Source organism: Cyanistes caeruleus, chromosome 8, assembly GCF_971803275.1.
Source record: "Cyanistes caeruleus chromosome 8, bCyaCae1.hap1.1, whole genome shotgun sequence".
NCBI classification, from domain to species: domain Eukaryota; kingdom Metazoa; phylum Chordata; class Aves; order Passeriformes; family Paridae; genus Cyanistes; species Cyanistes caeruleus.
In genome coordinates this window covers 20,038,422-20,064,234 of record NC_141708.1, presented here as the reverse complement: position 1 = coordinate 20,064,234, position 25,813 = coordinate 20,038,422, and the positions used below count along the sequence as shown (strand labels likewise).

Genomic DNA, 25,813 nt, shown 5'->3' with positions numbered 1-25,813 from the left:
TGTAGTCCTAGACACTCTTCACCCCGACAGTAACACCTCAGTAAGAGATAAAATGCCAGCACTATTTTTAGCTGCAAAGTAGGTACATATTTATCTCTTTGCATATATTCATTGCTTGCAACAGAAGAAATGGAATTTAACAATTTGAAAAACTGTCACAGCCAATGAGAATTTGGGCTAATTGTGCTGCCAGACCCTGGGTATAAGTTAAATGAAGCCAAATGCATGAATGGAGCAGCCCAACCTCACCTTGCATTCTTGAACTGACTTCATAGCATTTGGAATGGTGCCACAGCATAACTAATTGCAACCTCTTATGTTGCTGCTTTTAAAAATATATGTAAATGTATTTGTTACAAATCTTCAAACTAAATGCCAAATTCTTCTGTATCTTACCTGTTTTTCCATGCTTACACCTGGATCCCTTCTGCACTCCACTACCTGGATATTTACCTGGATCTACAACTCTTTTTTTGTTTTTGGTTTTTTTACTGGACTTATATGCTGCAACTGGAATGTCCCATCTCTTCTTATCTATATTTTCCCCTCCCTTCCCCCTGCTGACTGTCCTTTGGGTGTTCTTGGATGTCAATACTGCCTACCACACAGGAAGCTGTTTGCAGTGAAATCATAAACATTGCAGAAAAGTCTGTTCATTACTGCAGTACTATTTCTCAGCCTCTTGACTCTCGCCACAAGGTGACCTCTAATGACCATAAATCATCTCTCATCATTTCTCAGCAACCTCAAGCACAGCAGCAAGGAGCCAGCCCTGAACGAAGTCAAACACCAAGAGACATGTAAGTTCTTTTGGTTCCCATCTCTTCCAGGGCCCTTATTTCTGACTGGTGGTGAAGACAGGGAGGTATGAGAGCTTTCACTGTTTCAGAAGATAAATTAGATAAATGTCAGCTTTGCTTTAAAGAGCAAAAGTAGCCACACAGCATCATAATGAGTTTCAGACTGTGCCCTTTCTGTCTGTATAGCACCTGAAACAATGACCTCATGATCCTGGACTGGGTCTCCATTACAGAGACTGTCTCAGCATCTTTGTATCTTGAAGCTGGCAGCAAATTAATATCCACTGGCTATACCTGATCATATGACATGGATCAATGTATTCAACCCTGTTGTTAGTGTCTCAGAGTACAGTGGGAATCCCAACACCAGTGCCACTTGATGCATTGCTGACCAGGTGAACTGGTAGTTGAGAGACCAAGACTGAGATTTTCAAAACTGTTCAGTGGAGCTGCCACTAAGCTTGGTGGGGCCTTACACTAATGGTTTTGAGAGCAGCAGCCTGCATTGTTGTGTGCTGGGGACTGATGCTCACAGCAGCTGCTTGTGAAAGGAGCCTTTGCTTTATGCAGAGCGGGAACATCTCACATCAGCTCACATCAGTTTTCATGCTCTATAGGCAGGGGACCCAAGCCAAGATTTGCCCAAAGATTGTTTTCTCTCCATAAGGATCCTTTCTAATTAATACAGAGTGTCTGTGGTAGAAGTGACATCTCAGGGCAGAATTCAGCCTTGGGTTTTGTTTCTACCATACCTTCTCAGCCATGATTTATCCAGCAACCTTAGTGCAGCAGAGTAGGCAATATCTTTTTCTAATGTCCTTTGCTCTGCCATTTGGTCAGTTACGGCTCTGCCTATGTGCCTGGGTAAGGGAACAGCTGTCTCATTCAGACCAGGAATGAGTATATCCAGGTTTTGGCTTGCACTCAATGGGGTGTTTGCAGTGTAGGCATGACACTTTTTACCACTTGCTGTTGTCAACAGCAAGTTCAATGCAGTTGGCTTCCACCTCTCAAAAGGCAAACACAGGTCCAGATTGCATTCAACGATGTGTAATAGGAATTAGGGGAAGGGGAGCATCTCCTCCTGAAGGGATGTCTGTCAAAGAAATCCAATGGCTAACATGTAGTATCTTTCTGCTTTTTAGAGTTAGCTACCAAGCCCTCTACAGCTATACTCCTCAGAATGATGATGAGCTGGAACTGAGGGACGGTGACATTGTTGATGTCATGGAGAAATGTGATGATGGCTGGTTTGTGGGTGAGTGTGACACTTTTCTGTCAGCTGAACTTTTTGGGATGAGCAGTTTTGCAGAGTCTGGAAGTTGCTTTCATTTTGGGGATCAAAATGGTGAAAAAAAACTGACTTAAATTTTTCCAGTATCCCATCTTTTCCCACTAAGAACATTAAAATTAGGCTGCAAGGTGGTGGAGCTTTGTTTTCCTTGCTAGGTCTCTAGTACTTTCTTTTTTATCTTCTTAGTATTTCCATTCCTCTCTTTGTCCTGATCCTTCTTGTGTACACAGATGGCAGAGCAACAGAGGGAACCAAGAAAAATGGATTTCTATAGCGTTTCCAAAGCTTAAGGGAGCCATGACTAGTTACAGAAAGTGGCAAGTAGGGAGTGAAGACAACACATGGATAGGAGTTGCATTCCCTGAAAATCCAGCCTCAAGTGCATGTTTAGCAAAATCCTTTACATTCAAGGAGTGCAAGTCTGGACAGTGTTCTCCATCTCAATATTTGAAATCTAGGTTTGCTACCTCTTCTTAAGGGAGATTAGCTCATTTACACTGAGAGGAGTTTGACTTCCAACCTATAGGCCCAGTAGCTTTCACCAGCACCTTATTAATTGTTAAAGGGGGTGACCAAAGATTATTAGTAGCAGAACTAGTTGTGATCTACTTTGCACCAAAAGACTCTTTGACTAGAGCTCCTATTTAGTATTAGGAATCAATGCCTGCAGGCAGAAGAGGTTGCCACCTATACCTTTTTAAACCCTGGAGCCTTCCTTGCATGTCTCCTTCTTACTCTGTCTTCCTTGTGTTTTATTTTGCAACAGGTACATCCAGAAGAACAAGGCAATTTGGGACCTTCCCAGGCAACTACGTGAAGCTTCTGTACCTGTAAAATAACAGTGATCCCTCCATGGCAAGGATGGGATTCCTTTCCAGATGGTGTTTTTAAACAGTGAAGAAACGGACAATTTATGAATGTAATAGACAAGAGATGAGAAGTGTTAGGAGGACGTGGTTATGTGGTACACTATTGAGTTGAATGTGTAGCCCTGCTTCCATGGAGTCAGGGTGTGATTTGTTTGCTGAAGAAGAGACAGTTTCTAGTTTACAGTGCTGCCTTTGTGTATTCCTCTCCCTTCCCCAGTAAGAGTTTTGATGATAATCTTAATTTGTACGGAGTACTTACCTCTGAGAAGGCTTCAGGGAAGCACATGGTGTAGGTTTTGTTTGTGTGTTGAGATAGGGTAATGCTTAGGGGCAGTATTCAGCCCCGTGGCTGCTCACGTTCATTGGCACAGTTCAGGAGGCCAGGCTTGCTGCCCAGTTTCTGCCTTGCTGAAGACTCACTTCTCTCTGCCTTCCGTATCCATAGATAACCCTTCCTTCATGTCATGCCTCTTAAGACCCAGCAGAGGCAGAGGACAGCTGATACAATTAAATTGCAGAGCTCTGTGTGGAAAAGGAGTTTGGGACTGGTGGCTTAATCCAGAGAGGTCAGCCAAAGCATAATGCAAATGCACAAAAATCCCAAACCCTTTAATAACGTATTACTGATCTCTGCAGGGTTTTTTCTTTAGTGCAGGGTGTGTGTGTGAGTGTATTGTGTGAAAAATGAACTGAGTCCTGTTTTTTTAAAAAGAAGTCAGCCTAGCTTTGACATATATCTGCACAAAGAATAGAACCAATAAACAGAACATCCGTGAGGGCAAATCCTGTTTGGGTCCTACGGCTGTTCACTTTCTCTGCTCCTCTTGCCTTGTTGCTGGCCCTAAAGGATATCACACACCTTTTCCTGTATATGCTTTGGGATGAAGACTTTACTTCTTTCCCAGCATTAAATCTTAGAGGCTCTGATAAATCTGAGCAATGTATCACTAAGGGTGCCTTTTTTTTTTTTTTTTTCATTTTTGGTTACAGTGTTGATGGTCAGTCAAATAGATACTTGCATTTTGACTGCCTCTTAGCCATACAAAAAAGTCTAATCAATTTGGAAAACTGTTCCCAGCAGTTATTACCAGTTACATAGATTTGTATTTCCTTGAGGAAAAAAAAAACATGGCTTGGCTGTATGTTTGCCTGGAAATCCAAATGAATAATCTTTTGATAGACTTTTTGTTATTAAGAAAAAGCATAAACAAAACCAGTTCTATCAGACTCTGCTTCCTACAATTACCGTACAAATAGCAAAGGGTTAGATTGCTATTTTGTCATAAGCCGTATTTAATAATATAAAATGCCTATTTTTATGCTGATGCTTTTATACAGATTTATTAAGAGTAAACTACAACTAACTGTTAGCACGACTTGCAATGTTTTGATAAACTAGCCATGCTCCTGGGTTTGAAATCAAGTAGGCTTGTCTTCCGTCTCGGTCAGCGGAAGAGAAGACTGTGTCTCAGAAGTTTGACTGTAAATATGTATATTTAACTTTGTACAGACAATGTACTTACCTTGTATAGAGAAATAATTTAAACACATTGAGTGAAGGGAGAGAAAAAAAGGCAGTTGTGAAAGGTTGGGATTTTTTTCCACTTTAATTTAAGTGATAGAATTCCATGTATGTTCACATAAAGAGTTTTAGCACAAAATCTTCATTATGAAAGGGTTTCAGATATGACACAAAGCACCACTGTTTATTTTCTCCAGGAGATATCTTGAATCCTGCATCTTATTTATGGGTTTGTTGTTCTGCTTTGGGTTTGCCCTCCAGTTATCTGCAACAACGTTTAGGCCTGTTGGTAAGATTGGATAACACCAAATAAACCTATCCAGCAAAGTAACATGTTGATATTGATTGTATATAACATACTCATATAAAGGTTAATTTTCTGTTCTTGCTCTTGCCAGTTTAAGTTAAACACAAACACACACACACACAACACACATAGCCACACAAACCGCAACTTATTTTTGTGTTGATTTTTTGTTTCTTATTGCAGTGAATTACTATTTGACAATTAATAAATGGAATTATCGAATTACTGTTGTGTTCCTTGTACGAATTATTAAATAAAATCTACTCTGGTTGTTCCTGTAGCAATGCACTTTTGTACTAGTGCCCTGCTGTGGCTTTGTATCCATACTGAGCTGGGGATGTCTGCCGTGGGCTTCTCCACTGTCCTGCACCTGAGGATCCTGCTTGTGATTTGGCTTGAACTCATCAGTTCTTCCTGAGCTGTAGACTGGCTGTGACTTTTACTTAAAGAAACCAAGGTGTAAAATCAGAGGAAATGCTGTTTTGCACACAGATCTCACCATAACATGGTGTCAGGGTACAGTTGCTGTGGCATGCACGCAGACCTGGGAGGTGAGGAGTCCACCCCAGTCCACTGGTTTACAAAGGGTCTTATGACCTCAGATGAAAAGACCACCCAGGTTAAGTCAGACAAGAAACTCCAACACTACACAGCCTGTGTAGGAAGGGATGTCAGTTGATTGTGGTCTTACACGTGCTTACATTTTTAACACTGACTCGGGTCAAAAGCTTTAAGACTCTGCCATCTGGTAGCTGCACCCTGACAGGGCAGGTATGGCTACAGCATTAACTCACAGTGTTTGTGAAAGGTCTGTGGTGATCATGTCGTATCTCTCAGCCCTGCAGCAATACACCTAGCTAGGACTTTTTGGGTGTGCCCTGTGTAAGGGAATGGTCCCTAAAGGAATAGACTGAGGGAAGGTGACAGCTGAGCTGCCTGGGTGGGCTCATTGAGGCCTGGTAACACATGAGTACCCAAAAAAATGCATCCTGCACCTTCACGTTTGACTCCTGCATGGTGCCTGTGCAGGACTGTGCTCACCTTGAAGACTGGTATTTCACAAGGAGTTGTAACTTCTTGGAGACCTCCATCTCAGACTAACCCAAGATTGGACAACAGATTCAGGCTCTGTGATGATACGACCAGATGGCCAGGCAGACAGATAAACATCATGGCTTCACTCACAATGATTTTAGGAAGTCAAATTATAAACAAGTCAATCCTAAAACCAAACTACCAGGCAAAAGCCTCAGGCTACTTTACATGTTTTTAGAAAGCAGACAGACACTTGCTTCTTCTTTCACAGGTCACTTTATGTAAAAGCTACAGGGCAGCCTTGGCTTTGCTGCAATGATGAGCACTGCTTGCCTTTGCTTTCAGCAGCCTGAACAAGGGAGGTGTTCAGTGTCTGCTGAACATTGGTATTTACTGATGTCACTTTCTAACCTAATGTAAGGTAAGGAAGCTAGAGGTGCTAGTGACTGCAGAAGCTGGGCAAGCAGAGAGGGAAAGGTAACCCGGCAGTGTGCAACAGCCCTCTGGCAATCCCACACACTACTGGGGCAAAGGAGCTCTTGGTGTCGCTTTCTTCACTGCCACGAGTGCCACACCAATGATGTGGTGAACGAACTGCTCCTCTCTGCTAGAGATGAGATTAATAGTCTGGACACATAGACTCTGGAAAGAAATAACCTGTGAAAAGACAAGCGAATGCAGAAAAAAGGGCACAGCCACAATAGGGGATTGTAGGAACAAGGGTGTGCCTTGCAATTTGTGGGCATGTTTTGTAGGACATGGATGACCTGCATCATCCCTCCTTAGCTGCTTGCTCCATGCTTCCCAGCTGTGGCTGAATCCCAGATTCAGCTGCAGCTCTCTGATGTTGTGCTTATGGGTGAGCTGTATTCATTAATCCTTGCATTCGAGTTGTAAATGCCAGTGCCGTTGCTGTGACAAAACCTCTCCCACTTGTCCACCATCAGATTACTGAGGGCTTTTTTCAGTTGCATAAATAGAACAACTATTTTTCCTGAATCACAGCTAAGAAGGTTGGCTGAAAATCTGTATAGAAGAATTCTTTTTGTTGGTGGTACCGTGGTTAAGGGGCTAGAGATAATCAAAACACTGTCTAAATCAGTGAGCCTGGGATAAATTAGCAGAGGTAATACCCTTCCCAGGCTCTGCCCTCACTCATCCGATCCTGGCGGGGAACTGCATGCAGGGCCGCTTATTTCCATTGCCCCCGTTAGGTTTCAGAGTTAACATTGCTCCAGGCTGGAGAGTATTTGCCTGCGCGATGCCGCGCCAGGGCACTGCTGCGTGCGGCTGCCTGCCGGAGGCTGGTCCTGCCTGCCAGCGGGGAGCGGGTGAGGGGGGCCGGGGTTCCCGATGCCGGCGGCCGCCCTCCCTCGGGAGGGCCGGACCCCGAGGCGGGGGAGGGTGGAGCGGCTCCTACCCGGGAAGGCGGCGGGGAGCGGGCACTGCTGCCCGGGGGCGGATCGGGGCCGGGCCGGGGCTGGGCCGGGCCGTGTCGGGGGCGGGCCGGGGCCGTGTCGGGGGCGGATCAGGGCCGGGCCGGGCCGGGCCGGGCCGGTGCGAGCGGCGGGGCTGCCGGAGCCAGCCGCGAGGTGCAGCGCGCACATGGGGACGCACCGCATCGTGCTCTCGGGCCCCGGGCCCTGGGGCTTCCGCCTGGTGGGCGGCCGCGACTTTGAGCAGCCCCTCGCCATCTCCCGGGTAGGGTGGGCTGTGCTGGGGGGGCCGGGGTCGGCTCGGGCTGGCAGGTGGCACAGGGCGGGGGGTGGAATTGTCTTTTTCTCACTCCTGTTTTTTAGTTTGGATTTTTTTATGTTTACGGAGAAATAAGTGGTGGCACACGCGGCCCCTTTACCTGTAGCAGACCGGGGTCTGCGCTTCCCACCGAACCTCTCTCCTCACCGTGTCCACAGGGACCCTGCAGGCAGCAGGAATCCCCTCAGCCCCGGTTCGGGTGGCAGCCCGCCCTGTGGGAACCCGTCTCACCCAGGTGGGCTGAATGCTCGCCTGCCTTTGCTTGCCCTGTATAGTTAAAAGTCTTTGTTTACACAAGCCAAGTTAAGGTGTATTTAGTGCCTCTGCCCGTCTCTGTTCGAAGTCCTTCTTGCCCCCCTTAAAGAGAAATTAGTTAGGAAATGGCAAAACTTTTGCATCAAGGAATTTTGGCGTTGTACGTGGCTTTTCCCTCCTCTGCCCCAGCGCTTGCCCGTGGGACGCCGGTGCTCGCTGCCTCTCTGTCCGCTCCTGTCCCCACCTGCACCCACGGGTGCTCGGCCCGGCCGGTGTGTGGGACCCCGAACCCCAAACTCCTGTTTGGGGTTTGTTTCACGGCTTCCCGAGGGGTGCAGTGCACAGACTCTTGTCGGGGCTGGCTGCAGGCCTCCCCTATGGGAAAAGCAATGAAGGAATTGCTCCTCTTTCCAGCAATCCCTCGGTAAAACAGAGGTATCCAGCGAGCTGCTGTTAGCCTTGGGCGCTGCCAGCATTGCACAATTTTGAAGTGCCCGCATGCCCCAGGTGAGGAAGGGCTGCGGAAAGTGGAATATGCCAGAACTTGAACTCACGTGAACTGCCCTTAAAGAAGACCAGGTTGATCAGACTTGTGAATTTTTATAAACATCTCCTGCCATGGGGTCCCACTGTCTGAAGGAGCCTAGGTGCCACGGGGGAAGCTGCCAGCTGCAGGAAGGGCAGAGCTCACAAGTGCTGTTAAACCCACGGGTGTGGGGGGTGAGTTATTAGCTTTCTGTGTCATCTCTTTCAATTACAGTAATAATGCCTCATTTTTCCTAAAGCATTTTTGGGACATGAAAGCACCTTTACTGTAAGGGAAGTGATATTTACTTCATTGTTATGGTAATTATTGCCATTTCCTTCCAGCAAAACTCTTGGGCAGAAGGGTGTCTAAAGCCCTACCTCACTGCTCTTACCTCTTGGTCGCCTTTGTCAATGCTTATAGGCACATACCAAAGGACGTAGATCAGCAAAGCGGCAAAAACAACCACCTCATGAGAAACTGTGACCCTGGAGACTAAAATGTAATGAAATAGCCTCTCTGATGGTGGTGACGTAAATGCTGATAATTAGCAGCTCTTATCAGGGCTTTCTCTTGTGACCCCTTTGACACTTTTAATTTCCCCTCCCAGACTTCAAGTCATTAATCTTTCCTGTGGTTTGCTTGTAAGGCTCTTGGACTTCTCTTCTGGGCTCAGGAGTGAAATTCTTGGCAAGTCTTCCCCTTATCATGTAAAAAAGGATCTGGTCCAGTTTTGACCTGTTTTAAAAATTTTTTTCCTCCTTGTGTGACGACTTTACAGGGCTGTAATTTCAATATTCTTGCTTATTTTACTTGGTACCTGTGTTTTCCCCAGAGACCTTTCTGGGAACGGAGCCCTCCTTCCCTCACAGGATGGGGTGAGCTCTGGCTGTAGGACTGACATCTGCCAGGGGTTGTGAGGGCCTTGGTTCCACTGTGGTACGAGATAGGGGGGCTACCTGAGGCCAGTGAGAGGATGAGGAGGCTGTAACCTGTGATAAGAGCATTACCCTGGGAGCATGGGAGGTTGCAGCTCTCCCTCTTCAGCACTTCTGTGTTTGCTTTGTGCTGCAAGCAGGTGGGAGGTGGGTGGGTGCACAGATGTGCTCATGGGGAGCGCTGTTAGCAGGGGTGCACAGGGCTGGGCTGCCTGACCTGGGTGTGGGGCAGCTCCTGACACTGAGAGCACTGCAATTTGGGTGTGCTGTGTAGGGGGTCAGTGCTGTCCCATGTGGCCAGTGAAGCCTGTCCCAGTGATGCACTGGTGGGATCAGCATGCTGTGCCATGTGCTGGCATGGTGGGATGCCAGGAGAGACATCCATCCAGGCATAGACCTGAACTGGGTGTCTTGCAGCTCTCTTTGAACCAGGTGCCTAAATTCAGCCTGCATTGCCTGCCAGGAGCTCATGTTTGGCTTCTGGCACATCATCCTTGTGCTGTTAAGCTTTAGAGCTTATCTTGGTATTTATGGCCCTCATCACCACTGTGCCTCAGCTTCTTGCTGGTGGCTTTTGACTTCTCAAGCTCCCCAGTCAGCTGGGGAGCAGCTGTACTTGAATGTAGTCGTGTTGGTGGGAGGCAGCACCGTTTGAGTTGTTCTCTGGAGGAAGTCATTGAAGCTTGGTGTTGCAGTCTTGGGTCCAAGAAGGATGAGGAGCACTGGTACCATGAGTATGGGAGCCACCAGAGCAGCCTGGCCAAGGGCTTCTGGCTGACAGCATCTGTGTGGTACCAATGTCTGGTTGTGCCTTAGAGGAGCAGCAGATGAAATATTGTCACATATGAAATATCCACAACTGCTCTTACCTCGTCTTTTGTCACTGCCCTACCTCACTTTCCACTTGAAATATGTGTTCAAAACTGCTTCAGGCTCAAATACATCACAAGCATCTTGTTGTGAGAACACTTCTGATTTCTTGGTTGTGTTGGGCTGGTCTTTCTGGTGAAAGCCGAGTATGGGGATTTCACAAGTGCTGCTCGTGAGACTTGAGGAGTTTCCCATCTCTTTAGGATGGATGCTCCACAGATGTTTCTGGCTTACATTTCTTTTTAAAACTGTATGGTTCTGGTGGACACTTTATTGCAGTCTTTGCTCAGAACAAAAAAACAAACTTGTGTTGGTCAGTGTAATGAACCCTGGGCCAAAGCCTGCTGGATTGCTCTACAGGAGTAGGAAAGGCCCTTGTCTTTACTACTCTTTGTGTGGTATTCTGCAGTGAGTCAGGGGGATAGAATTTGAGAAAAGTTCTTTCTGAGATGTGAATGGGCACAATACATGCAGGATAATAGATTCTGTAGAGCTGACCTATGCACAGGGTAGTTCCCAGTTCAATCCCATTGAGGCTGGGAGCTGATGGAGGAAGCAGCACGTTGTATAAGCAGACACTGATGAAGTGGAGCTGCCTGAAAAGCAGTGCAGTTGACAGAACCCATCCCCCTCCATTCCTCAGGTAACATGAGCTGTTGCCTGTTTGGTTGCATTTGATTTTGATAAACACTGAGGGGTTTTGTTTGCAGCTGAATATATGGAACTGCCTGATAAATTGTGTTATTGAGATGATTCTTGTGGTTTGTGGTAGTGATCTTGAACATCTGACCCAAAATATGGGCAGAGCAGATGTTTGCAGTTTTGTCATGTCAAAAAACTAATTTTTGACATTTTGACAAAGCAACCCTATTAAGAATAAGTGTCTCTTAGAGTCTGTAAAATTGGACATTTTCTTTTAAAACCAGTTTTCCAATGAAAAAATGGTTTCAAGGCAGACCAGTTATGCAAATACATTAAAAAGATGAAATCCCAACACGATGCTTGTTGCTGATTTTGACCACTGTAACATTAATTCATCCCTGCTTAGTCTGATATTTTATCTATTTTTACTATTTTTAAAACTCGGAATTTATATAAAATACAGAATTGGATCATAATTGGGTGTTTGAGTGTGTTGGTTTTCTTTTAAGTGTGGCCATCTGAGCCAGCTTTATAAATTTAAAGCTTGATTTAGTCATAAAACTGGACTTGATGGTCTGAAGTTTAGCATGGGAGTGGTGTGACCACATCCTGTGATGTGAAAAGATATCAGGTTTAGCTTTGGTACCAGCTGATGTCCTTACCCTGCCAGCCAGTCACCCTTGTGGGAAGAAGCTGAGCAAAGACATCCCAGAGCCAGCGGTGAAAGAGAGCCCTGGTGGTACTGGACACCCTGCTAATGGGCATCCCTTGATGGCATGGGTGGAGCCTGTCCTCCCTCTGCTGCATGCCAGGGCTCAGCCGAGTGGCACAAGGGCCTGCCCTGGGAGCTGGGCTCCAGCCTCTTCCCCAGGTGGAAGGAGACTCTGGCTGCAGGTTATTTTTCTGAAACATGAGGGGAGCTGGGGCCCTCTGCCCCCAGAGTGGAACCCTTTGACCTTCTTTCTGCCAAAGGAAACATGGGGTGTGGTGGATGTGATAGGATTTGGGGTTGGGCTGGCTTTCCTCCTTAGTCCAGAAAGCCTTGGCTGGTCTCCACTGTGCACACCTATGACTGCAGTTCCTCTGCCATGCAGTCCAGCTCTCTGTGACTGCCAATCTCAGCATTGTGCTGGGGTCTTGTTCTGAGGCTGTCTGGGCAGAGGGAGGCAGCTGGGGAAAGCTGCTGGACTTTCCAGGAAGGTGAAGGTTGCTTTGTTTCCTGCTGGGATGTTTACCTGGCTGTGGGAGGGGTGGGGGCTGTGGCAGCACCGCTGTGCCCCTCCAGAGCTGCACAGCTGATAAGGGTCTGTGGAACACTGGTCATTAGTGTCACCTGCCAGGTGCTTGTGGCCCTGCAGAAGTGGCTGGGCTGGCGTTTAGAGGCTGGCAGGATGCCTTGTGCCTAGCTTGGAGGGAGTCCTGTCTGCTCTGTCAGAGCACACCAGGTGTGAAAAGCACAGGCTGTGCCCCTGTGACTTTGAAGTCAGCATCAATCCTAGCAGCTGCTGGAAAATCCTGTGCTTCAAAGATACAAATGGCTGCTGAGAAGAGGAAAAGACTTTTCTGATCTCCCTGACTGCCAGGGTTTGGATAAAAGTCCAAAGAGGTCTTCCTTAGTTGTAGCAAGGGCAAAGCAGCAAATTTTCTTGGGGTAAAGGCAAAGTGCTTTGGGGCACAGGATAGGTTTGATCTTTTCCAGTCTGGTTTCCTGGGTCTGAGGGAGCACTTTTACCTTGAAAAAAACTTTTACAACTTTTGAGATAGTAATCGAATGCCTTCTACCAGAGCTACATTCAAGAGCAGTACTCTTGTCTTTCCTAGGAGCTGGGGCTGTCTTTTCCTCAGTTCACATATTTAGACTAATTTGTCATTGGTTATGCAGCAGCTTGATGTCCCCCAAACTCTGGACTTCTCTTTTCTCTGTTCCTCTTCTTTGTGAATGGTATAATTATTTTGATGATGTCTGACCCACCTTGTTCTGGGCAAGTTCCCCAAAGAGCCTAATGAGAGAATTCTACATTTGGAGTGAATTTACCAGCTTCAACATTGTGTGAGAACTTTAAGCCCTAGAACTTTAGGCCACCTAAAATCAAATGTTGGACTTCTTGGGAGAAAGAAAATTCCTTTTGTTCCCAGATGTCAAGTTATGTATGGCTGCAGGCTCTTTGGTACCTTTCACCCTCAAAAATCACTTTGTCCATCAAGAAATGTATACGGTATGTAAAACGATTTGGATTTGAAGGGTGCAGCATCAAAATAACAGGAGAAATTTATTTATTTATTTTTCAGTATAAACAGGGAAATGACAGGAGCCCTGTGAACTGCATAAATAATTGATATTGTTCTGGAGTACAGTATCTTAGATGGCTGCTGATTACTGGATGTGTTGATTTATTTAGAGGATGAAATAAACCATCAGGAAAGAGTCAGCTGTTTTTGAGGCCTTGTAAAAGGCCATTCGTTTGTTTGTTTTAATATAAGACGTGTTAGCAAAAGAAGCTGTGAGGCTGAGCTGAGGCTGACCCTGACCACCATTTGAGCATCTGTCTGAGCAAATCTCTCACCCATGTCTTTTTATACCATCTTAGTGAGGTCAGCCCTCTCTGTGCAGTGTCCGATGCCTTCCCCTTTCTGTGTTAACAGAGCTCCTCTGGCTGTCAGGGTAGGGCATGAAGGCAGGCAGGAGGGTGAGATCTGGGCTGCCAGAGGAGCTGTGGAAGCCCAGGCCTCAGTGAGGAGGGCTGATGCTCAGGGGTTTCACTGGCCAGAGGTATGACCCCCCTTCTTCTCCTTGTCTCCTGATGATGGTTTGATCTGGGCCAGCAGAGAGCAGCCAGCGGGGTTTGGGCTGCAGCCTTGCCAGACTGTAATGGTGCAGAGAACAGGAGCAGCATTGAAGGGAACTCTCCTGGAGCCAGTTGTAAGGCATATCCTTCCCACTCTCCTAAAGAGAAGGGTGGGGAATGTGCTTGTCTGAATTTTCTCATAGCCTCTGATCTCTGCTGACCCAGCTGCATGCTTTTGCTGGGAGAAACTTCGACTGCTTAGCATAATACTCCAGTGCTGAGGACATTACTCATGGTAAAAGAGCAGTGTGTGTGGGTGGGGAGGATTAAACTGAATGTCAGAGATGTCTGGTTGTCACTGGTGGCTGTGGAAGTATGTTTCTTTGTGTTTGTCCTTTCCAGCAACGACCCAGCTGCGTTTTCCTCTCAAACACACTTAGGTATAGTTTCTCCAGATCTTTTTCTTGGCTGATGTTAGTTTTCTCATTTCTTATCTCTTCATCACTTCTTGCAAAGTGTTTAGGTGTGGAGTGATGAGTGATGCCGGAGGCTGCAGCGTCTGAGAAACTGTGAAGAGCTGACAGAGTGAGCATGTAGGGTGCCAGAATGGATGAGGGGAGAAGGCCAGAAAAAATTGAATGAATTTTAGATCCACCCATCTATTTTGACTCACATGGAGCTGAGTTATGCTGCTTTTCATTAAAATGCTTCCCACCCTTCCTCCCTCTCATTTGCTGTGGACAGCAGCTTCCCTCAGTATACCTCAATATACACTGCTGCCTCTTGGATCCTTGCCTGCAAGAGGAAAAAAGGCACCATATACCCCAGTCCAGGGACTACAGAGCTTGTTAGGTAGCATGTATGGAGGGAATTACATCAAATATAAAATGTGGTTGTGTTTGGCAAGCTCTGTGACAGACAGAAGTTTTATGAAGGGGTCCTGGGAGCTGAATAAGCAGTCAAATGTTTCTCCTGCTGCTAAATCAAAGTGTTTTCTATTGTAAATGCACTTGCCCAAAGACTTTCTGAAGACTTGCTATTTCATAGCGCTTTCTTTGCTGCTTGGCCACCAGTGGAAGCAGATAATAGCAAGCAAACTGCCTGGGAGGTGGTCATCTGACCTTTGCAAAGTCCTGGTGGTGTTGGCAAGGTGGAGCCCAAAGAGTGTGTGTAAGGGAGCACATGTGCACAAAGCTTCACTTCGTAGTATAGGAAAGTAATGTAGTTTTTTATTCTATCCAAACCAATCCTGAATCTTTTTTTTTTTTTTTTTTTTTAAAAAAAAAGAGATCCAAGCCTATAACTGGTCTAAACCGTTATCTACTAAATTGAGTTTTGCATGAATAGAGAGTGCACAATCAAACCAACAGATTATGGGGAGTATTTGTTTCTTCCATATGTGTCTGAGCTGGTATCAAGGACATAGTTTGATGTGTCTGGTTGTAAGTATCTAGATTATTTGTATAGTAGCCCAGATTTCTTACACAGAGCACAACCCAAACAAAGCATCACCATAAGCACACTCTGGGACCTATTTTGGACACAGTAGGAATCAGTGCTGCTCTGTCTATCTCAGCATTGTCTGTTCAACAGCAAAATGACCTAATGGCAGTGTTACCCAGTTGTCTGGGAGCAATCATCTCAAGGCAGGGCATGGCTCCTTTCCAAAGGAAGGAGAATGATGTTATAAGGTGTGCAGAGCTTTATTCACCCAACCATGATGTCTTTGGAACTGGGAGGTGCCCGGTGCCTAGTGAGTCTGCCCATGTTCTCATCTGCTCAGCCCCAGTGGTGGAAGTCCAAACCAAGTCAGGGAGCTCTTTTGAAGGACATGAGAGACTGTACCTTTGCACAAGCTGTGACTTGTGCAAGGTTGTGTTTGCTGGTTTTGTTCTTTGCAGTGTCTTTCTTGCTTATCCATGCAAAAAGTGCAGCTCCATCCTCAATACTGTGTACCCCACCTGCACAAGGTGTACAAGGCACTGCCTGCTGTTCCCTTGGCTGCTGCTGGTCTCTGCTCCATGCTCAGTCAAGAGGGAAGGGAAAGAGAGGCTGGGGCAAGGCTTTAGATCATCTGAAAGCAGGAGCAAAGCAGTTTCAGATACAAAATTTACTGGATCCCTGCCTGAAAAAAAGCTTGAAGCTTTTCCTCATTTTTGGAATCCTTTTGTGTAAGCTGGCAGATAGCTGCCAGTGCTCTGAGCACCTCTGCCTGCTTTCCCCCAGCCACATGCCTGCCCCTGCTGCTTCCCATGGACCAGGCAGGGATGTGACAAAAATAAAAGCAGGAAAACGTCACAGTGGCAGCTCTGTGCTCCTCACTTCATAACAGAAACACCTTTTGCTTGACAGCATTGAGATAAGCCCAGACCTTACTTTGAGGGGGAAGGGAACATTATTAGTAGCTATAAATCATCCTAAAAGGATGGGGGATGGGTTGCTTCCATACCCTGCCCTTGTGCAGACACGTTTGCTGTGAACGCTCCTGGCAGACAGTATGAGCTGGATAGATGTTGTAGGCAGCAGTTTGTGAAAGGTTACATTTCAGGGCAAGTTGTTTCCAGGCCTGAAGAAGCTGGATTTTGAAACATGTTTACTTTTGGCAGATACAGTTCTCATTTTTATTTTTGTGCAACCTTGTAGCTTGTGCTTAGGGGAGAGGATTATGTGAGTACCTGAGTGGATGGAATAACCCTTGTGTGACCAGTGACTCTTATCTGACAGAGAGCACGCACATTTCAAATTCTTCTAGACACAGAAGGGAACTGACACCACAAGCACTGGCAATGCACTGAGATGTCACTGTGAATGCCAGATGCTCTTCCTGGTGGCTCTTGGGGCTTCTTCAGAAGGCTTCAATATTTCAGTGTCCCTGGCTGCTGTTCCTGGTGATACAGGATCATTTCTACCAGCCTATCACATATTGTATAATTATCAGTCTTGAAATGCAAGCTGCATGGCTGAGTCTCCAGCAGTGCTCCAGTGCTGGCATTAATCCACTGTTGTTTTTGACCCTTTGGCAGCTTATCTGATTGAAAATGAATCATGGTAACAGAGTACTGAGCTTGGTGTTCCTTCCAGGGGTGAATAATGTGCCTCTCTCCCTCCTTTGGTGGCAGAGGAAATGAAAGCCCCAAGAAACCAAGTGACTCAGTTAAGGTCCAGAGACCAGGAGAAGACCCATACTGTGCTTCCTGCAGGCTCCTTTTGTTTTAATGATATCCTTAGGGATGGGTCTTATGGTTTTTATAATGATAGCTCCCAAATCTGGTGGGACTATAGGCAGCTATCAGTGCTCAAGATTTCTTCAGAGCTGCAAACTGTCCCTGTGTGCAGGTTTTGGTTGGGGTAGAATTGTTCATAGTGTCTGGTTAGGGCTGTGTTTTGGATTTGTGCTGAGCACAGGGTTGATAATACAGAGTTGTTTTTGTTACTGCTGAGCAGGGCTTACACAGAGCCAAGGCTTTTCTGCTTTTTTGCACTGCCATGCTGGTGAGGAGTCTGGGGATGCATGGGAGGCTGAGAGGAGACACAGCTGGGACAGCTGACTCCAACTGACCAAAGGGATATTCCAGAACACATGACATCATGCCCAGTATATAAAGAGGGGGAGGAAGGGGAGATGTTTGGAGTGATGTTGTTTGTCTTTCCAAATAACCATTATGCACGATGGAGCCCTGTTCTCCTGGGAATGGCTGAACGCCTGCCTGCCCATGGGAAGCAGTGAATTAATTCCTTGTTTTGCCTTGCTTCCATGTGTGGCTTTTTCTTTCCCTATTAAACTGTCTTTATCTCAGCCCAGGAGCTTTTTCATTTCTACTCTCCCAATTCTCTTCCTGGCCCTGCAGGTGGGGGCGTGAATGAGCAGCTGAGTGGGGCTTGGCTGCAGGCTGGGGTTGAACCATGACACCCTGCCACAAGGTTTACAGGAGGTTACTCTCAAGGCAGTGAATGCAATGGAGTGGCTGCAGGTCACACTCAATGGCCTCGATAGGTCACCAGTCAGCTGAGGGATGCAGCTTGGCAGGTGATGATCTTCACATTTGAATCAGATTTTCTGTATCCATTTAGTGCTTGGTCTGGTATTTTCATCAGCACTCCTCTGTCAATTCAGAGGCTGCTTGCAGTATTCAAGGCAGTGTGCAGGTAGACATTCACTATTGGTTGACCCATGTGAAGCTCTTTAGGTTAATGTTGGGCACCTTGGTCAGCCTAAACAACTGTGAACCATGTCTGTGTCCTTCCTTTTTCCATGAAACACTTTCCTAGTAGAGAGGTGAAAAAAGAAAATAATCTTTTGATTTTTCTTCTGGTTGGGGAAAATAGCCCATTACAGCTGTGAGGAGATACACTGAACAGCTTCAGATTTGACCCAGGGAAACCAGTGATTGCTGCTAATGTGTGACACCTCTAGAAGGGGAATGTTTCCCTGGGGGCAATGATTTGCCAACCAAACCCTAGTTAGGAGGGATCTCTAAATCTTGTGAATGGTATTTATGTCTGAAAGCTCTGCTGGGTTTGCTCAGCTGCTTTCCAGCATGCTGAAACCTAGCATGAATGTATAGAATGAATACCAGTTGCAGTGGACTCATAAATGAGGTATGTCTCAGCTGCAAGGCATGTTTTAATCTGTACTCATGTCTGGGAGCAGTCCACCCTTCTCATTTCCTCTGCCTATTAAATAATGGACGAAAGCCCACAGAAGTCATTACACTCCTTTCACAAACTCATTAAAACTGCACAAAATCTTATGTAGTATTTGCAAAGGCACAAACACAATGTTACTCACCCTCTGCACAAGCAATAATTTTGGCCCATAGAGGTCTCAGTTGTTAAGAGGATCCCTCTTTAAAAGAAATAGGGTAAAATGAAGAAGCCATTTAGTTGATTTGCTTGAAAATGCCAAGTTTTAGCTGGGACCTTTTTCATGAGGAGTGTCGTATTGATGGCATTGCTGCATAGTGTCTTCTGTCTGGGACCACATGAGAGGAGAGGGAGATGTTCTCAGGGTGAGCTGTGGTCAGGCAGCAGGGCTGGAGCTTCTGCTTTTTTGGACACTATTGACAGCCTGTGGTTTAAAGATGAAGTTTCTGATGCCTTTCTCTCTTCCAATCTGTGTAGAGCACACACTGCTTTGGGATTGATCTTGCTGAAGTCAGTAAATGTGTGTTGCTGGGCAAAAGAAGCAAGAACTAAAGAAGCAATGTGAAATCTTGAGTCCAAATCTTTCCTTCAAGGAAGAAAACAAATGAGATTGTAATGCAGGCAAAGCTGTTTGTGATTGGCATTGGTATTGCAATGACTCTGATACTCTCTTCTGTCACCTCTGTTCTTAGAGACTTGGACTTCTGTCTGTCCTCCACAGAATGCCTTCTGTTTCAGAGAGCACTTCTCTGTCCAGAAAAGAAGAGTTGCTTTCTGTATGATCTTGCTCTCTAGCATGAGAATTGTCTTGAGTGATAATACTATTATTTACCTGTTGTCCTCTCTCCATATTTCTATCTGTGGGTGCCAAAACAAAATTCCCTACCTGAAAGACCTAGATAGATTTCTGCTGGGAATGTACTTTCATTAATTTTAACTTCTTTGCTTCCAGGTACCAGTGAGAAAAAACACAACTTCTGCAACTCTTTTACAGATGTTGTTATGGAAAGCTCCTCCCTGGAAAGTCCATTCACTCTTTTTGTTTTCTCTTAGGTGACTCCAGGCAGCAAAGCTGCCATAGCCAACTTGTGTATAGGGGACCAGATCATAGCCATTGATGGAGTGAACACAGATAACATGACACACCTTGAGGCGCAAAACAAAATCAAGGGGTGCACAGATGAACTGACTCTGACAGTCAGCAGGTACGTAGCTGAGCAAGATTGGGGCTGGAGAGAGGGAGGGTTGCAGGGTGGGCAGTAGCTTGTGTTTTGGTTTGACAGTAGACCTCTCTGGCTGGTTTAATTTGACCTCTTAGTGCTTGGTCTGACAGGTGCTAGCTAGCAAGAAGGAACTGCATTTCATCCTTTAATCCTAATGCTGTTTGCATTTGCTGCACTTTGACCTTATGAAAACAACTTTCCAAGTGATGAATTGCATTTGCTGCTAATTTATGGCAGGGTCTGTCAACTTACTCTGTAGCTCCTGACAGCAAGAAACCAAAGATGGTCTCATGAAAACTTCACTCATAGCAGAGGAGGTGCAACCAGAGATGACCTTCCTTCCTGTTGCACTCATTTAGCAGCTAAAATTCAAGCTTATATGTTGTTCCAAGCGATTAAGTGCCTGGCTTCTGCCAAGCACAGGCTCAGAAATGTATATTTTGAAGCCTCTTGATCAAACAGCACTGTCAGTCTTAAACAGTGATGACCCAGGGTGCAGCGAAGTCTCTCCAAGTCCTGAAAAGCTAAAGGCAGGTGACAGCTGAGCCACAATTTTCATCACTAGTGTAGAGCAGAGTACTGGTGCTTTTAAAAGTCAGATGGTAGATGCAGTGTGGCATTTCTAGTTGCTCTGGAGCAGGTTTTTCCTGTGCCTGCCTTCCCTCAGAGTGATCATCCATCAGTTTCAGGGCAGATGCAGGGGAAGTGCTTTCAAAAGGAGTGCAAAAGCATGACTTAAGTGACACAGTGGTTCAGTTGTTCAGGGCTTTTCTGTGATAAACAGAAGTCTTTACCGTGGCTCAGACAATGCCAGGAGTTCAGCAGGCATTTCCCAGTTCAGGAAAAAGCGATAGGTCTTGGCCAAAAAAAATGCCTGACAGTTCATTAAGGGAATTCACAGATGGAAGAAGGGAGCATAGTGCAGGCAGTATGAATGGGTAGTGAGCATTGTAGCAGCCTGTTAACCCCAGAGTTTCTCATACTGGCCTTGAACTTAGCAGTGTGTAATCTTCCTGCAAAGGAGTGTTCCTTTTCCTTTCCAAAATCCAGCTGCTTGACTTGGCAAACCAGTGCCATGTGGTTCTGGCTGGGAAAGAGGAAGGGAGGCAAGGGCTTTTTCAGCCTGCAGGCAAGTTCACCCTTACAGATCATTGAGTCTGTAAAATGTGTTTGCTAATGTTAATTACAAAGTCGTTAAGTTTATAGCTACCCTATGCACATTTCATCTGCCTTGGGCGTGGAAGCTGCCCAGGGAGAGATTTCTAGCTGGATCTGCAGCTGTGTAAAATTGTGCAGGGCCTTTCAGTTTACACAACTCAACTCTTTCAAGACCCCCTTTCAATGAGGTAGCATGAGTGTGTCTTGGATGCTTCTGCTGCTGTGCTGATCACTGAGTTCTGCTGACAGAAGGCCAAGAAGAGTGTCAAAAACACAAGGATGTGAAAGCATTGATCTGACTTCTTACCACTTTAGAGTTTGATATTGCTACCCATTGGTCTGTAGAAAATCTGTGTGCATCATGTTGTCTCTTCTGGTTGTAGTGTGTTGAGAATATTTTATCCCTAATGCCCAGTGTCTCCCTCTAGGCCCCCATAATTGTGTTGGTCTGAATGCAGCTGTACTCAGTGCTCAGAAGTGCTGCAAAGTCTTTATTGCTGAGGCAGGAGTACTTATTTACTTTGCAATCTAACACCTTAAAATGAAGGGTCTTGAGGGGATGCCTAGAGAGGTGACAGAGAAAGCATTTTAAGACTTGGAGCCGTGCTTCCTCTTCCCTCTCAACTTAAAGCTGGGGAAAGGGGTGAGGAAAGCAGACTGTGTGGTGGTGGTGAGCCTTCCTCTGTGAAGAAGGGAAGGGCATTGCCAGAGAGGTGGAGAGGTTGGAAGGCTCTTGTGGAAAATGAGTGCCACTGGCCAAGAGGTATGGCTTGGGCTTCCTGAGCTTTGGTGGGCACAGCTCTGTCACTAAGGCTTGACCATACAGCTGGTGAGGAAGGCTCACTATCAGGTCAGAGCTGAAAGTTTTTTTCTCTGTCAAAGTAGCTCTGTAAGTAGCTGGCTGAGTTTGAAAAGGAGTGTATATCACTTGCACTGCAATACCACCAACCCTTGGGTCTGGTCTCCACTCTGTGCAGTTGTAGCTCATTAGCTGAATCAGATGTACCAAGGAGCTGTGCTGGCACATGTCATTGCTCTGACAGAGCAGCACCTCTGTGAGTTGGAACATCACACACCTGGTGTGAGGATGTGCCCAGCTGTGCTAGGTTTTCTGGAGTGAGAAGTCTTCCAGTCCCTTTCTACTCACCACTGGAGAAATGTCTTGCCAAGGCATAAATTCTTAAATTGCTAGCTGATGAATTTTTTAATGATTACTTATTCGAATGTTTGCCTATATGAAATATTCTCTGACTTGCATTCAGTGTGGCAACAAGGTTGTGCCAGGTGGATTTCAGACACAGGTCTGAGCTCACACCAGGTGTTTCAGTTTCACCAAAGGATCATTTCACCATTGCAACAGTGGAGACTTCATTTGTGACTGTGCTGTAAATGTGATGAATGTTTGTGGTTTGAAGAGCCTAGTGGGTGAATTAGTGCAAGACAAATCTTTGAAGACTAATATATACAATGGAGGTATCTCTGCTGCAGAAAGCCTTTAAGCTGCAAGTAGCTGGAAGCTAGGAGAGTGTTTCATGGAAGTACACTTCTCTTTTTCATGGGCTGTTCTGTGAACCAAAACAATATATATACATGTGTATTCTTCAAATAGGCAGCTCTCTTCTCTTTTAATGATAGCCAAGCAGTTAAGATGTCTTCATGTTTGGCTTACTAATGATTATTTAAGAGAAGTGTAAATATAGAGAATTGAAAGGACTTAAACACTTCTGGTAAAGGAAATGCTGTTTGCACTGTATGCTTGATTGTGTATATCAACAGCATTCCAATGTTTCCTGTTTCGCTATTTTTCTTAGCAATGGTAACAGTCCAAAAATATTTCAGATCAGATTGTAGGCAGGAAATCTCGTCTAACACAAGTCACCATTAAAAACATATCAACTTTCTAGCTGAAGAAAACATGCCTGGTCTGCTTTTTCACCCAAGGGGCAAATCTCTTAATTTCCTAGGATTTAAAAACCAGCCACAAATTGCTTTCTCTGAATACCCTTTTCTAAGTGGCACTGCCAGGTGCTTTGCTGTTTGACTTTTGAACAGAGTTGGAAAGGTCTGTCTTCTGCCTCGAAAGTGGCAATGTTGCCATAGAAAACAAATTCCCACTGAACTCACTGTGTCTAACAGCTCCTGCTCTTTTCTGAGCCTCTGTTTGTTCATTCATTTTGCTTTTTCTTTCAAGAGAAATGTAGCTACCAAGAAACTAAAGTAAGAGTTCCATTATTGTCTGCAGCAGTACAAAATCAAGCTCAAGTCAGTGCTTCAGTCAACTCAAACCTACCTGGTTGCTGAACTGAGAAATTTACAGGGAGATTTTTGAGTCTCTCCATAGGAAAAATGAAGTTTTGAATCTTTGAAAGGAGCTACGGTTCTTTTTTCCTGGTGAGTTTTTTTTTTTTTTTTTCAAATTAGGGTGTGAACATCACTGCACTGACATGTTAGGGTTGAGCAAAGCCTCGCCTGGGGCTGCTCTCCATTAATGGGGATAAGCAGCAAGATGTGTCTGACAAATTGGAGACAACTACCAGCTTTCTTTGGAAATTTAGTATATTTTGAGTAAGATGCTTCCCCCGACAAAGAACATTCAAAGCAAGGTACGGGAGGAACAAATACTCCTACCACAAAATTCACACGATAGTCAGACGATCCAGGCATCACCCATGTCAGTGGAAGTGCTCATGATGAATTTGACAACACAGCTCTGCTGTAGCTGCAGATGTACAAAAGTAGACAAATGTTCATTGCAGCACAGGTGAAAATTATTTCTAAAACAAACGTCTCTTTGCCTGTGGCTATAGTCACCAGATGGGTGGTAGGACTGTGCAGCCCTGAGCAACTCAAAGGTAAAGTCTATATTTATATAGGCATTTTTTTCAATAAAGAAAGTGTTCCTGTAGTGAGTCTGTCCTTCCCTTTATGTCTGCTGGCAGATTGAGGGTGGTAGAAGGGAATATTTGTGAAAAGGGGTTGCAAATAGGTAATGTCTTGTTCTGCTCCTCAAATTTCAAGCTGCTTTTCTGCCGTTTTGCTGCCAGCTTATAATACATTAATGCACCTTCTTTGTTTGCAAAATAGTCTTTCAATTTGTTGAAAGTGCTGCCAAGGAGCAAAGCTATTCTATTCTATTTATTATTTGAAAAGTGCTAGGATCAGGGAAGTCCTATCTGCTACCAGCACCTGTTAAATGGATTGTCAGAAAGGATCATGTGTAGATGCTTTTGAAGAAGAGAGCTCATGTGTCATGTCCTCTGCATTTTACGTGGCAGGTTTGGTTGCACTCTTGCTTGCTCCATGTGTTCCCAGGTCTGAGCTGTGGGGAATAGTTGCACAAAGCCACAATAGGCTTGGATTTCTGTTCTAGGAAGTTGGTGGAATCCGTTGACTCATTTAGGTTTGCTTTTTTGCTTCCCTGCCAAGAAGAGTTTTCCAGTTCTGTCATCTTACTAATAATTCCTTTGGCCCTGGGAAAGGCCAGCTGCTCAGTGTGCAGCTATATAAGGCCATGCAGGTTGCCTGACCAGTGTGGCCGTTCCCAACCTCTCCAGTTGTGGTGCTTCCAGCCCTCATGGGTGCATGCCAGCAGCTTTTACTAACAACAGACACATTCAAAGTCATTTTGGCAAATCAAGATTGGCATTTGTTGTGATTTTACAGCCTCTGTGGCAAGGCAATAACAGTTAACTGCAGCTGGCAAGTGCAAGAACAGCGTAAGTCTGAGCAGTCAAGTGCGTCTTAAGCTTTGTAGCTGTCCTGAACCTGCTCCAGATACACAGAAGTAGCAACAGAAGTTTAACGAGTTGCCTTTTTGGTTTTAGTGGTTATATAAAGAGACACCTGAAATGCAAGAGGGCCATGCATGGCGAAATGCATTTGGGGTCTCCTGTCTCTAGGAAGTTGTGACTGTCATTGCTGTTTGAATTGATAGGAGGCTGTATGCACCCTGAGTACAGTTCTGCTTGCCAAACTGAATATGTCCATTAATGGATGTTTGTTAAAAGTGACTACTCATGTTTAAAGCCAAGAGTCTGTATTTAACAGCTGTTGTAGCTAAAAGACTGATTAAAAGGTAGCCTGTGAGCTTTCGTAGTTAGTTTCTAAACATTATTAAAATGCCTGTGGAAAACTCTGGTGAGAGGATTGTGAAAGAGAAATTCTTTAGGTCTTTCCTCATTTTTCAGCTAAAAAACTTCGTGCTGTGCAAGAAACTTTTCGGTCTTTTGAGGTTTATTTGCTACTTGGTATCTTAGTTGTGTCCATCCCAGTGTTTGAAATGAGATGTGAATGCATGTAGATGTGCCTTTCTTCTTTATGGAAATTACACAGTTCCTGGCACAAAGAATTAGACCCTCATTTTCCAGCTCTGAATTTTCCCTTGAAGCTATGGCCCAACTTTGCATGCAAAGCGCTGATAGCAAAATCTGAGCTCTTGTAATGTTTATATTACATCATGTTCAAGCCAAGCTGCTCAAAAAGTGTTGTTTCATAAATACCTCTCCATATTCCTGCCTTGACTTGCAAGTGGCTTCCTTCCTTCTTTTCCTGCTAGTACCTCTGCACCCGAACTAGTATTAGAAAAATTTCTTTCTAATCTTGGATTTTGCTTTCTGCCTGGATGAAACAGGAGATGCATGGCTCATTCCCTGGCCCTGTCTTAGTTACTCTCTATCCTGCAGTAAAAGAAACAACATGGAAATGTAAACTGCAAAAATGATGAGGTTTGTATATACATGTCCCTGCAGTTAATTTGCCTGACCCTCATTCTCTCTGATGGAGTCTCATTTGAAAGAATATGCATTAGAAACCATATTATAAAATAAATGCTCATCAGTTTATCAGGAGTTTCTGAGATCTGATAAGGATGCCAAAGCCTCTGGCTTTCACCAGACAGGGTGGGATTCCCCAGCAGGCTGTTGGACATCCAGCCCCTCCACCAGTGGAGAGGCAGGTCTGGCAGCCCTGCTGGCATGACCATGCTCACTGGCAGGGGTACAGCCTTGCTGAGGGGAACGTGGAGGTGTTTCTTTGGCTGGGAGCCTTCTCCCTCAAGTCTGGGGAATAAATCCTCCAGAAAGCCATTACCAGCAGCAGCCTGATGTGAACTGAGGGCACTGTTACCGAGGCTGGGTTTAGCTATCTGCTCTGATGCCTGTTCCCTCCTTCATATAACTGAGATGTGAAAA

At 45.4% G+C, this 25,813-nt stretch overlaps 2 protein-coding genes across 53 annotated transcripts in view; both read left to right on the top strand.

Annotated features, from left to right (window-relative positions):
* SORBS1 (sorbin and SH3 domain containing 1) overlaps positions 1-5,014 on the top strand; it is a 160,919-nt gene extending 155,905 nt beyond the window's left edge. For 38 of the 50 annotated variants that reach the window (XM_086901012.1, XM_086901010.1, XM_086901004.1 and 35 more), the window contains 3 exons: positions 610-800; positions 1,946-2,058; positions 2,861-5,014. In XM_086901012.1, the coding sequence (XP_086757138.1) occupies positions 610-800; positions 1,946-2,058; positions 2,861-2,928 (372 nt within the window). In that variant the 3' untranslated portion in view covers positions 2,929-5,014. The remainder of the gene's footprint in view (positions 1-609; positions 801-1,945; positions 2,059-2,860) is intronic. The other 12 variants (XM_086901023.1, XM_086901020.1, XM_086901019.1 and 9 more) reach the window with 1 other exon arrangement.
* Positions 5,015-7,363: 2,349 nt separating this feature from the next.
* PDLIM1 (PDZ and LIM domain 1) overlaps positions 7,364-25,813 on the top strand; it is a 42,669-nt gene continuing 24,219 nt past the window's right edge. For all 3 annotated transcript variants that reach the window (XM_086900976.1, XM_086900977.1, XM_086900978.1), the window contains exons 1-2: positions 7,364-7,528; positions 19,297-19,448. In XM_086900976.1, the coding sequence (XP_086757102.1) occupies positions 7,433-7,528; positions 19,297-19,448 (248 nt within the window). In that variant the 5' untranslated portion in view covers positions 7,364-7,432. The remainder of the gene's footprint in view (positions 7,529-19,296; positions 19,449-25,813) is intronic.